The sequence below is a fragment of the Sinocyclocheilus anshuiensis genome, unplaced genomic scaffold (assembly GCF_001515605.1).
Source record: "Sinocyclocheilus anshuiensis isolate Anshui unplaced genomic scaffold, SAMN03320099.WGS_v1.1 scaffold1079, whole genome shotgun sequence".
NCBI classification, from domain to species: Eukaryota; Metazoa; Chordata; class Actinopteri; order Cypriniformes; family Cyprinidae; genus Sinocyclocheilus; species Sinocyclocheilus anshuiensis.
The window spans coordinates 421,033-433,475 of record NW_015548207.1 but is presented as its reverse complement, the minus strand read 5'-3'; the positions used below and the strand labels follow the sequence as shown (position 1 = coordinate 433,475).

The 12,443-nt window shown below is 33.9% G+C and overlaps 1 protein-coding gene across 2 annotated transcripts in view; it reads right to left on the bottom strand.

Moving 5' to 3' along the window:
* Positions 1-5,109: 5,109 nt before the first annotated feature.
* LOC107653591 (R3H domain-containing protein 1) overlaps positions 5,110-12,443 on the bottom strand; it is a 40,581-nt gene continuing 33,247 nt past the window's right edge. For both annotated transcript variants that reach the window (XM_016440332.1, XM_016440333.1), the window contains 7 exons: positions 12,229-12,299; positions 12,024-12,127; positions 9,316-9,464; positions 9,087-9,234; positions 7,879-8,000; positions 7,638-7,722; positions 5,110-6,435 (listed from right to left, as the gene is read on the bottom strand). In XM_016440332.1, coding sequence (XP_016295818.1) covers positions 6,092-6,435; positions 7,638-7,722; positions 7,879-8,000; positions 9,087-9,234; positions 9,316-9,464; positions 12,024-12,127; positions 12,229-12,299 — 1,023 coding nt within the window. In that variant the 3' untranslated portion in view covers positions 5,110-6,091. The remainder of the gene's footprint in view (positions 6,436-7,637; positions 7,723-7,878; positions 8,001-9,086; positions 9,235-9,315; positions 9,465-12,023; positions 12,128-12,228; positions 12,300-12,443) is intronic.

Genomic DNA, 12,443 nt, shown 5'->3' with positions numbered 1-12,443 from the left:
TTCTTCACAGAGGTGTCAAAAGCTACTAAGAATGTCTTACATGAGATTTTCAATTAAGTCAGTCACATTGGTGAAATTTTGCAAAAAAAAAAAGTCTACCGTCTATTGTCACAGTGCAGCAATGTATGAAGCACAGTCAAACCAACAGATTTCTGTTGGTCAACATGGCAAATTCTCATGACCAACTGAATTTTATACAGGGAAATCTTTCACTTTATGCTATATGTTGGTCTGTGCCACATATTGTTCCTAAACCAAATGAAATATCAGAAATAGCAGCAATGTTTCCATAGAAATTCACTAATAATTTCTATCCAAAGCTAAGGCCGAACAATCCACGTTTCAATTCAAATATATAAGCCAATACTATACAATTCTTGGATTATCCCCAAACATTTGGTCATTTGGCTCTTGCAACACCCAATCTGGGCCATCGACAGCGGGGGACAACTCGGAAAGCTGTCCCGGGGGCCGGGATCCCCTAAGGGCCTCCTTTGTGGGACCCACCCACAAAAAAATGTTGTTGTGAGCAAAAAACTGTCAGTAGAAACCTTAAGCAACAGAACAGCTTGAATGATAAAATCATCTGCCAAATGAATTAAGTTTAAGGATCTGGTGTTAAGTTACGTTTTCTTTTAGCAAAAATAGATATGGACAACATGTCAGCCATTAATTTCTCCCTAAGTAGCACTCAGTCTCTCACACCGAATATTTCATTATAAGCCAATTAGCAAGCGTATAGTCATTTATTGAATTAGCAGTTATGAATTCTGTGTACATGCAAGGGAGCCGCAGCGTGGGCGAGTTTTGCTCGTGATAAATAACAGAACTCTTAATGTTTTTTGTTTTTTTTTATGGTTAATAGTTCTGAGAGACACCTTATGAACAGCACGCACACAAAACCAGCCTCAAGAGAGATGAACCACACAAAAACGATGCTTTTATGCAAATAACGTGCTGTTGCTCAGCGCTTTTAAACTCGTATAAGGAGTACTTTTAATAACTCTGTCCCATTTACAGAGCATTTGGGAGAAAATATTAACACGGCAGAAACACTTAATCATATACTGAAACTCAGAAAAGTACTCTAAAGAACTTGCATCAAAAACGAAAAATTGCTGAAAATGTACTCACTCCCAGGCCATTCAAGATGTAAATGAATTTGTTTCTTCATGAGAACAAATAGGATAAATTTAGCAATGTCATTTGCTCACAAATGGATGCTCTGCAGTGAATGGGTGCCGTCAGAATGAGAGTCCAAACAGCTGATAAAAACATCACAATATTTGTTTAGAACTGTTTTAGACTTTTGTTTTATTTATTTATTTATTTTTGCTTGCAAAGGGGCTCTTGATTTGTGCATATTTCTCTCCTGATTCAGACGAGACCACTTTTTCACTTGTGAAAGCAATATTATGGATAGACAACTCATATTTCAGCCAGACACAACAGTTTGAAGTTAAAAATGTCTTAATAATGAATTGGTTTCTTACAGGCATGCAGCTTTCCACTTCACATTATGTTAATTGATAGACTGGAGTCATGTGGACTACTTATGGATTATTGTGATGTTTTTATCAGCTGTTTGGACTCTCATTCTGACGGCACCAATTTACTGCAGAGGATCCATTGGTGAACAAGTGATGTAATGCTAAATTTCGCCAAATCTGTTCATATGAACAAACAATACCCAGATTTCCAACTGTATCCCATAATGCACATCCAAAAATAGACATTTTTTACACAAAATTTGACATAAAATGCTTAATAGCTGAATTTTAAAGTAAAATTTGAGGTCATGTGAACTCATATTACTATTCAAAATGGCTATTGGCGCATATGAAAACTTTTTCACATACTATTTAAAAAAAAAAAAAAAAGAAGAAAGAGTATAGAGTATACTGAAACACATTCGGTTAGCAGCAAGCTAGCAATCCTTTCCGAACATGCTCCAGTCGTACCTTGTACGACAAAACAACATGCCAAAATGTGTTTGTGCTCTATCAGGAATTCTCATTAAAATCTATCATCTGAATCGTACCCTCCGTACTGATGCATACTGTGCTTGGTATTCCCTGTAAAAGTCTTGCCTTTGTTTTTCCATATGGCTTTGGCGTGTTAACATCATTACACTAGAAATGTTAGCCTGCAGCTATGGGCATTAGCATAGCAGGAAAATCCTGCCCGTCCAGGCCGGCTGCCAGTCGCCTACAGACGCATCTGTGCAAGCTGTTTTCCAGGCAACTAGTGATGTCTCCGATGAAATCTCTTCTGGAGATGAATCGTCTCAGATAGGTAGTTGATTGAGCCAAAAGCTGTTAGGAAAGTAGTATAAATGTATTGTTGTTAAGTGCTTCAAGACATTTGTACAATATATGCTTTTGACATATGGACATTTAGATGTATTGTGACTGGGAAAGAAAAGGTTCCTACCATCCTTACCCATCTGTTGCCTCAGGAAATGGTCTCATTTTTCTTTTTTCCTCATCTGGATTTCTGTGCAGACACAACAGAAAAATACTGAGGCAGTGAAATGCGTTTTCAGGAGTGTGCGCCATCACTCAGACCAATAAACACCAGCACCTGGGGGATTGCATCTATCAAAACCTGAGAGGAGAAGATGTTGAAACTATCTCTGATCTATCTATCATTTAATTTATTAAACCTACTGAAAAACCGTCATGAGTCGTGAGAACGAAAGATATGGGATAGAAAGAGAGATACTGGAGGTAGAGTAGAGGCTGATCTGTGACCTGCCGTTGCACACTGAGTTGAGATGGCTCTAGCTAGTGTGTTTAAACCCAATAGAGGACCTGAGTGAGAGCAAGACCTGGCCAATAACTTTACCCATAATTCATAACAGGGAGGCAAACTAGCATGAAGGCATTTCAAAACAGCAGGTATTTAGCTTCAGCCAAATTTAAAATTTAAGGCAGCATTGCAGAAAGCCAAAGCAATGCTAGAATGATCTGCAACCCCAAAAATGATTTTTAATTTTGCATAATAAAATGTAAACACACACACACACACACACACACATACACATATATATACATATATATATATAAAATTATAATTATGTATATGTATATACAGTGCTTTATACATTTAAATTAATTATTAGTAATTTGAATAAGTGTGTGTGTGTGTGTGTGTGTGTGTGTGTGTGTATATATCCATGTGCATATATGCATATAAGTCTTTGAATGAAATGCACAAAGCATCGCTCACACACTCAACAAGCTCATCCCGGAGAGAGAGAGAGTGTGAGTGAGTGAGTGAGTGAGTGAGTGAGTGTGTGTGTGTGTGAATGTGTGAATGTACCTGCATGCTCTGCTCCGTTAAACCTTCCACATTCTGTCAGACGTTTCCGCTTTGAATCTGAATGAAAGCACTTGTTTCTTTGTTAGATATCAGACAGGCGTGAACAAACACCCACCTGTAATCCGGGCTCGACTGAACAGCCAGTCTGAGCAGGTCTACACGGAGTTTTGTGACCCTCCATAAAGAAAAGCCTGTCTCTGTGGATCTGCATGGATTCATGGATCAACCGGAATCTGGGAATGAGGGAATGACTTTGACAACATTCAGAAAACCCACACAAGAACAAGATTATATATAATATAGATTATATTAATTCACCATCTTTTTATTCATATTTTTTGCTCTTTCCACATCCGTTTTCTGCTTTATTGCTGTATTAACAAATAAGTACATTTTAAAACGCGCACGCACGCACACACACACACACACACATATATATATTTTTTAATTTTATAACTTATTTTCATATGCTTTCAAATTGGTATATTTGTGTGGGATTTTTTTTTTTTATTCATTAATTTTTTATATTGTTTTAAACTATTGTCCTGGTGCTTATTCCTTTATTTTGTTCTGGTCACTATTAAAGCTATTTTAGCCAAAAAGAAGTAAATTAATAGCCTAATATTTTTTTTTCTTTTGTGAATGTACACGGAGTTGAACTATTGATATGACCTTTTCCCCCAATTGCTTTTATTTCTATTTTTTTCCTATGAATTAACATCTCTATCAGTTTTTTCTATCACTGATAACTGGATTTAAGAGAAATGTTGGATTTGTCAGACAGTTTAATGTACTGAAACTAGCTAATCGTTTAAGCAATCATTCTATCAAATGTAAAGAATAAAATATATAAATTGATTAATTCATTCTCCACTATAGTTTCCACTTAGTGGATTGGAGTTTGGACGAGTCGTAGGTCTCTGGAAACAAATTATTTAGTCAACGGTCGACTCCAAATCTTCAGAAATTATCTTATAAATGTGCCAAACATTTATGGACTAACTTGAACCGTAAGCCTTACCAGGCTAAATTTCTGCTCTTCAAGAGTTGATCAAACCTACAGGAAACTGCTAAAAGAACAAAACATTTTGTGAGGATCTAAAATGCAAAACATCACTACCACCGATGCATTGTGGACCTTTGGACGTCAAGATGCAAATTTGATGGATCAAGACAGAAATTTCAGTCTAGGCGATTCTTTAGAGGTGTACAACTACAACTACTCTCATTTATTACAGCAGAAACACGGCCAACATGACCTTTCATATTTCACCGGATGTTTTGATTTGGTCATTTTCTATATAAAAGGAAACTTAATAGAACAAAAACGTTCAGTTTTGACATCGGATTTATAGTAGCATAGCTAAAAGAAATTATTCATGTTTATTACTACCATAACACACCGATTTAACATAAGCTTAATTACACAATTAGACTACAGTAACAAAAAAGAGATATATTTTCCAAAAAGTATATTTAAAATGTATAATACATTTAAATGCATATAAATTAAACAGATTTTTAAAAGATGCATGGAATTAAAATATAAAAGATTTTAAATATATTTCTAATATAACTATTTAAATTTTCACAACATTTTTATTTATTGAGATGCACCTGTATATATATATATATATATACATACATACATACATACATGTGTATATATACATATATATATATATTATATTTTATATGCATTTTTATTTTTTCCCTCCCTTGAAACTGGCAATTCCATTGCTTGATGTTTATAATCAATAAGAACGTTAAAGAGGTGAAAAACCGTTATGTGTAAACATTTATTGGTTTTCAAACTGAGATAAAAACAACTTGCACCAGCAAACATTTTACAGCCTTTCACAGTCCACACATCTCGCAGAGAAAATAAAATAAGGGGGGAAAAAACGCAAGAAAGAGTAAAGGGGAAAAAGACGTGAGAGTGCAAACTTTTATTCCAGTGACTTTTAATGACAGAAGAATTCTAAAAACCCATAAGTGGACTGTTGTCCATCATCCCAAAGACAGGAAATGAGAAAGCAAGTGATAAAACCTTCCGTTTGGCCGCTGCGCCGTTTCCATCAACGTTTAAATTAAGTTAAAAATTCAAAAGCCAAAAGCCGAGAAGACTCTCAGACGAAAAAAAAAAAAAAAAGACTCGCTTATTTGGATTCGGCTACAGTATAAATTACACATTTTTGGACGTTGTTTTTCTGGCTTAGTCGTTGTTCGGCATAAACAGTGCGTCCCTGCTCAAAGGCACAAGTCGAAAAGTGTTCCCTTGTGTCCCATCTTCACGTTCATTGGTCAGTTGTAGCATGTTTGGTTGTTTATTTCCATTCGCTTAAGAAAAAAAAACCCACTTAGTTTTGTATGATGTGCCATTTGCGGGAAAAAAACAACAAAAAAAACCCAAACAACATGCTCCGGTTTCAGTTTTGCGATTCCTGGTCTATTCAAAATGAACAGAAGAACAAGCCAAACATGTCTCATTTGAATTCGTTTTGGTTTTGTTTCAATAACAACGCTAGATAATTCATCTGAAACCGTGAAAGAACAATTTAACTACAACATTAGATTTTTTTTTTTTTTAAACAAACTAGCATGAAAACCCCATTCGAAAGTAACAAACCCATTTTGATCAAGCCATAGTGGTGCAAAAACAAACAAAACAAAAAAGCAACAAAGCCAGGAAGGTGTGACTGAAATAGCAGGAAGTGAGCCTGAGGCAATGGTGGTGATTGGTGGAAAGAGACGAAGAGGCGTGGCCTCACTGAGAGCTGGATCTGGCGAGCGTGTGCTGTTCGTTAAGTTCCTTGCTAGTTCTCAGTTTGAATTTGGTGATGGAGCTGTTGAGTTTTTGAAGCGCGCTCTGCGCTGCGTATTTCGACGGGAACAAGGCCAGGATGGTATATGTGGACGCCAGGTCGTGAGGGGGCGGTTTGGGAGGGTCAGAGTTCGTAACGTCCGCTCCTTCTGATTGGCTGGGGGACGGAGGTTTGGGCAGCCATTTTATGAGCGCGCCAACTTTGCTCAGTTCTGCCAGTAAAAAGTCTGCTTCCACTCGACTGATGCCAGCTGGAAGGTCCGTCACCTCCAAAACACGGCCGGAGTCTGGATGCACAGAAAACATGTGAGTGAAAAACTGATCGTGTTTAACAAAAGTCATAGTGATGCATGCACTTTTTCGATTAACTTGAAAAATGTTCAGTACTTTGAATTATTTTTGTATTATTATAAATGCCATTATTTAAAGGTCAATTTTATTACAAGTTTTAATTTAATTAATTTCACTACATTGCATTTTAATATCAATTTTAATACCAGTATTGTAATACCAAATGTTTTTATATATATTTATATACATTTTAAATATATAATTAATATACATTTATTTATATTTACATATGACAACATTTAACACATCTCAATATTTCTGTATTTATTCATAAGTGTACACATATAGGATGAGCTCCAAAAAAAAAAAAAAACATAAATGAAAATAAATAAATAAAAGATATTTGTAGATATTTATAGATCTTTATTATTAATGCTATTATTTAAAGGTAAATATGGTTTAACACCATTTTAAATGAATATACTTCACTTAATTATAATGCATGACATATTATTAGAGTAACAGAAAACTTACAAAATTCAATTTAAAAAAAGTTGTAGGAAAAAAAAAGTTGAAATAAAACTTCTATAGAACTATTCTAGTTTATTATATATGGATTTACAGAAAAGTGTGATTTTTTTTCCCCCATAATACTTTCCATACATTTTCACTACATTAAAGGGGTCATATGATATTGCTAAAAAGAACATTATTTTGTGTTAGTCTTTGCAACTTTACAGATCTTCTTTATGCACCAAGAGCTTGTAACACTCCAAAGAGAAAGGAAAAATTTAAATCGCATATGACCCCTTTAAAATGAAGAATTATATGCAATATTTATTAATTATATAAAGGGAATATAACTATACATAGTACATGCATGTTTAAATCAAAGATGCTCTTAAAACATCTTTCATAACACTCTCATATTAAATTTAATTTTAAATTACTAAGGAAAAAAACCCAACATCATCATTTTGGATATGTTTTAAATATTCAATACATCACCCAGTGTGTTTATATTTCTGATGTTTCTGATGAAATCATTTTGGGAATGTCCTCAAAGTGAAAACATTTCAAAAACAGACTAATTAATATTTTAAATGAGTTGTAAAAGTGGTGTTTTAGAGATCAAGTTAGATCAAACTGAATCTTTATTGAACATTCATCTGTATGTTCATAATTCAGATTTTCATACCCGTTTCTCCTGTACTCATGTCAGTAGAAAGTGATTTCTTTGTGGGTCTTCGACTGCGCATGCCGTGCCGGACACCCACAGGACCCTGAGACAACAGAACTGAAAGTGAGCTGATATGTGTGAAGAAAGAGAAAGTCCCATGTTTAACACGACAGTGGCGATGAAGATGATGCTAGATGTGCATTAATGTCGTTAGATCACCTGATCTTGAGTGTGAGAGCAGTATGTGTGTGTGTTCAACCTGGTGGTGATGAAGATGATGATGATGGTGGTGGTTGACCACATGAGAGCCGTGCATTAGTGGGGGTCTGATGGGGGCGTTATACTGGAGGGGCTGCCCAATCAGAGGATACCTGCCATCACCTGTGGACACACCAACACCAATGTTATCTATCTAAACTACACCAAAAATATACAATATACACCAAAATGTAACAAAAATTCCAAAATATAGTAGAAACATTAAAGGGTTAGTTCACCCCAAAATGAAAATTCTGTCATTAATTACTCACCCTCATGTCGTTCTAAACCTGTAAGACCATCGTTCATCTTCGGAACACAAATTAAGATATTTTTGCTGGAATGTGAGAGCTCTCAGACCCTGCATAGACAGCAATACAACTGAAATGTTCCCAGACAGAAATGTAGCAAGGACATCAGTAAAACAGTCCATGTGACATCAGGGGTTCAACTTCAATTTTGCGAAGCTACGAGAATACTTTTTGTGCGCAAAGAAAACAAAAATAACAATTTATTTAACAATTCTTCTCCCCCTAGTTACGTCTTCTGCCATTTTGGAGAGTACCCAAGAACGTAATCGGCGTTGTTTACGTTCGGGGGGGAAACTGCATGCATGAACGTAATCAGCATTGTTTACACTTAGGGTAAAGCGTGCGTATGCGTTGTGATACTCTCCAAAATGGCGGAAGACAGTAACTCGGGGGAGAAGAATTGTTGAATAAAGTCGTCATTTTTGTTTTCTTTGCGCACAAAAAGTATTCTTGTAGCTTTGCAAAATTGAAGTTGAGCCACTGATGTCACATGGACTGTTTTACAGATCTCCTTGCTACGTTTCTGGACTTGGGAACATTTCAGTTGCGTTGCTGTCTAGGCAGGGTCTGAGAGCTCTCACATTTCATCAAAAATATCTTAATTCATATTCCGAAGATGAACGAAGGTCTTACGGGTTTGAAACGACATGAGGGTGAGTAATTAATGACAGAATTTTCATTTTGGGGTGAACTAACCCTATAAAATGTGTCAGAAATATATCAAAATATACCAAATATATACCCAATACATATCAAAAATATGCAAGATGTACCAATAAACCTTAATTATACCGGAAATATACCAAAAATATATAAGATGTACAAAACTGTAACAAAAGTACCAGAAATTTGCCAAGAATACCAAAATCAAAATTTATATACACTCTGACTGGCTCACCTTGGCCTGGAGCGTACGGGCGGGACAACTGAGACATGATGGGAAAGGGGGCGTGGCCAGGACGAGGCCCCTTCATATTGGCCAGATGGGCGGGAGCAGGCGATTGCACCGGAGAGGGGGAGGGGCTTAGAAGCTGCTGTGGATTATTCTAGAAAGCGAGAGAGAAAGGTTACGAATGTTGCGTCACGTGAGAATGAGGTCACATGGGACGTGATGCAGGTGTTTGTACCTGTGTGGTGTCCTGTGGCAGCAGGTCGCAGTGTTTGTAGTAACGGTTGGGTTTCCAGTGTGATGGGGACGGGGCTCTGGGCTGCTGGCTTGGAGGAACTCTCAACTGCATCATCACCACTCCACCAGCAGGGGGCGGCGGAGGCACAGCTGAAAATCACCATGCATACTTCAGATTTCAGTACGTACTTGCATGAGATGGAAATATGTATTAAAATATATAAAGCGTATTATTAAAAATGTAAGATACAAGATGTGCATTGTAAAAAAATGATTAATAATATTACTAAATTATGGATTGCACTTAAATAGAACAGGAATGTTTTAAAATAAATCATGTTTAATAAAAATATAAGATATAAAATATAAGACATGCATTAGAAACAACAAAATGCATATAAAAAATAGTAAAAATGTTAACTACAATTTTTCAAACTACATATACAGTTAATACTATATTTTTAATATTAAATTATGAATTGTGATGAAATGAAATAAATCTATTAAAATCTACTATTTTTATTACTTTTCAATGATCTATTACCTTTTTTAATAACAGTATTTTTTCCATTTGTTATTTAATATAATTAATTTGTTAATAAATAAATAGTAATAAACAATAGATTGTAATAAAATAAATAAAATAGAAACGTTTTAAAATGAAAAACTAAATTGTATAATGTATTTACAAGTTTAAATGTAAATGAAAACAGTAATGGTTTTAAAATGTTATATATAATATAGTATTTTGACACAGTGCTTTATATGATGAAAACAGTATTATACTATATTATATATATATATATATATATATATATATATATATATATATAAAATGTTAATTTATATATTAATAAATTTGTCTATTAACACTGATTAAATTCAATCATTAGTCAAATGGATTCATTAAAAAAATTATACTTCACATTGTTCTCTTATTTTTTAATATTATTGTATCTCGTATAGTACTGTTGCACACATATAGCAGTATTATTCTTATTAACCTTTAGAGTTGTAAATCTTCACTACTGCAGACATATATCATCACTGGTGTTATAAATACAATGTTTGCTACTGATTTATTCAATAACAGACAAAAACGATGTACCGTTACACACAATGCACACACACACCGGCCAATTAAAGTACTTTATTAAACAGTGAAAGGTCAAAGAGTGTGTGGATCTCGCCTCTTGCTCATTAAAAACACCCTCTTCTTCAGCAACATAATCATCACCTCATCCACACACACACAAACACACACACACCAGCTGAGCGTTCATTAACACTGAGGTTTATTTAAATAAACATCGATTGTTCTCGCTGCTTCTCAAACGCATGATGAGCTCTTCACAAACACCATAAGGCACGAGCACAAACCAGAATGGTAAACAACATTTAATTAAACGGCTACGTAAAACATTTTGAAAATGAGAAATATACTGCTCAAAGCTCATTATATGTGCTCAACTTATTAACCGAGAGACGTGCAAAGACTTGATATCTAATTAAAAAATACCTGCCGTTAGTAAATGATGCAGAGCTATATACATTAACCTTTAGATGCGAGTTTCAGTTTTCATCATTTCAAAAAAAAAAAAAACAAGTTTACACACGGATGACCTCAATAAATTAAGAGAAAAAGATTACTATTAAGAAAAAGAAACTTAAGAAAAAACATCTTGTGACCATTGAATATTATTTTGAATATTTTGACAATTTTTTTATATAGTTCATATTTAGTCATTTATTTTAAATGTATATATTAATTTTAAATTATGGATACTGTATTTTCTGGAATATAACCCATTTTGTATTTTTATTATCTATCCATCCATTCATCTCTCTCTTTATATATATTTTATTATCTTTTTCTGATTTATATACCATATATATGTGTGTGTTTATTATAGACCCAGCATTTTATAGTCAAGAGCGACTTATCTGCGAAAATATTTTAGTTAAGAAAAATAAGCCCAGTGTCACAAAAAAAGTGTTTGTGTGTGTGTGTGTGTGTATATATATATATATATATATATACACACATATATATATATAAATATTACTTAAAAATTATAAAGGAAAATAATGAATAAATAATTTTAGTCATTTATTTTATATGTATATATTAATTTTAAATTATGGATACTGTATTTTCTGGAATATAACCCATTTTGTATTTTTATTATCTATCCATCCATTCATCTCTCTCTTTATATATATTTTATTATCTTTTTCTGATTTATATACCATATATATGTGTGTTTTTTTTAGACCCAGTGCATTTTATAGTCAAGAGCGACTTATCTGCGAAAATATTTTAGTTAAGAAAAATAAGCCCAGTGTCACAAAAAAAGTGTTTGTATATAAATATTACTTAAAAATTATAAAGGAAAATAATGAATAAATGATTGAATATTAAAATTGCAAATATATATAAAGTTTAAATTATAATTATTATAATAATTATTGTAATATTTAAACTTTGTATTTTGAAACATTTATATATTATATATATATATATAAAATTCAATGATATGTTATTATATTTTATTTTTTTTAATTTATGGCTAATTAGGCATTGAAAAAATATACCTATTAAAATTCAAATGCATTATGGTTCAAGTCTATATTTTATTATATTTTAAATGCACTCAGGCTTATTACTTCTTCTAGTTGATTTGTGATTGGTCGACAAGGCTGTCATACCTGTGCACTGCTGGCCTGTGATTGGCTGAGAACCGCAGGGGGAGGGCGGTCGGGGAAACGGCATCTGCTCTGAACCCGGCGGAGGGAGGAAACCAACTGTCGAGCTGTACGATCACAGGAAGTTCACATGAGACACAAATCAAGCCCAATCACATTCAGCGATGCTTTAATCTGATTGGCTGAAAACTGGACACACGTGTGTTACCTGATGCTAGAGTGTTGCGTTGGCGGCATCATGCTGTAATACACCTGCATGCTGGCGGAGGGCGCTGGCGCCTGATTGGTCTGTCCCTGAAAGGAAAATAATGAATAAATAATTGAATATTAAAATTGCAAATATATATAAAGTTTAAATTATAATTATTATAATAATTATTGTAATATTTAAACTTTGTATTTTGAAACATTTATATATATATA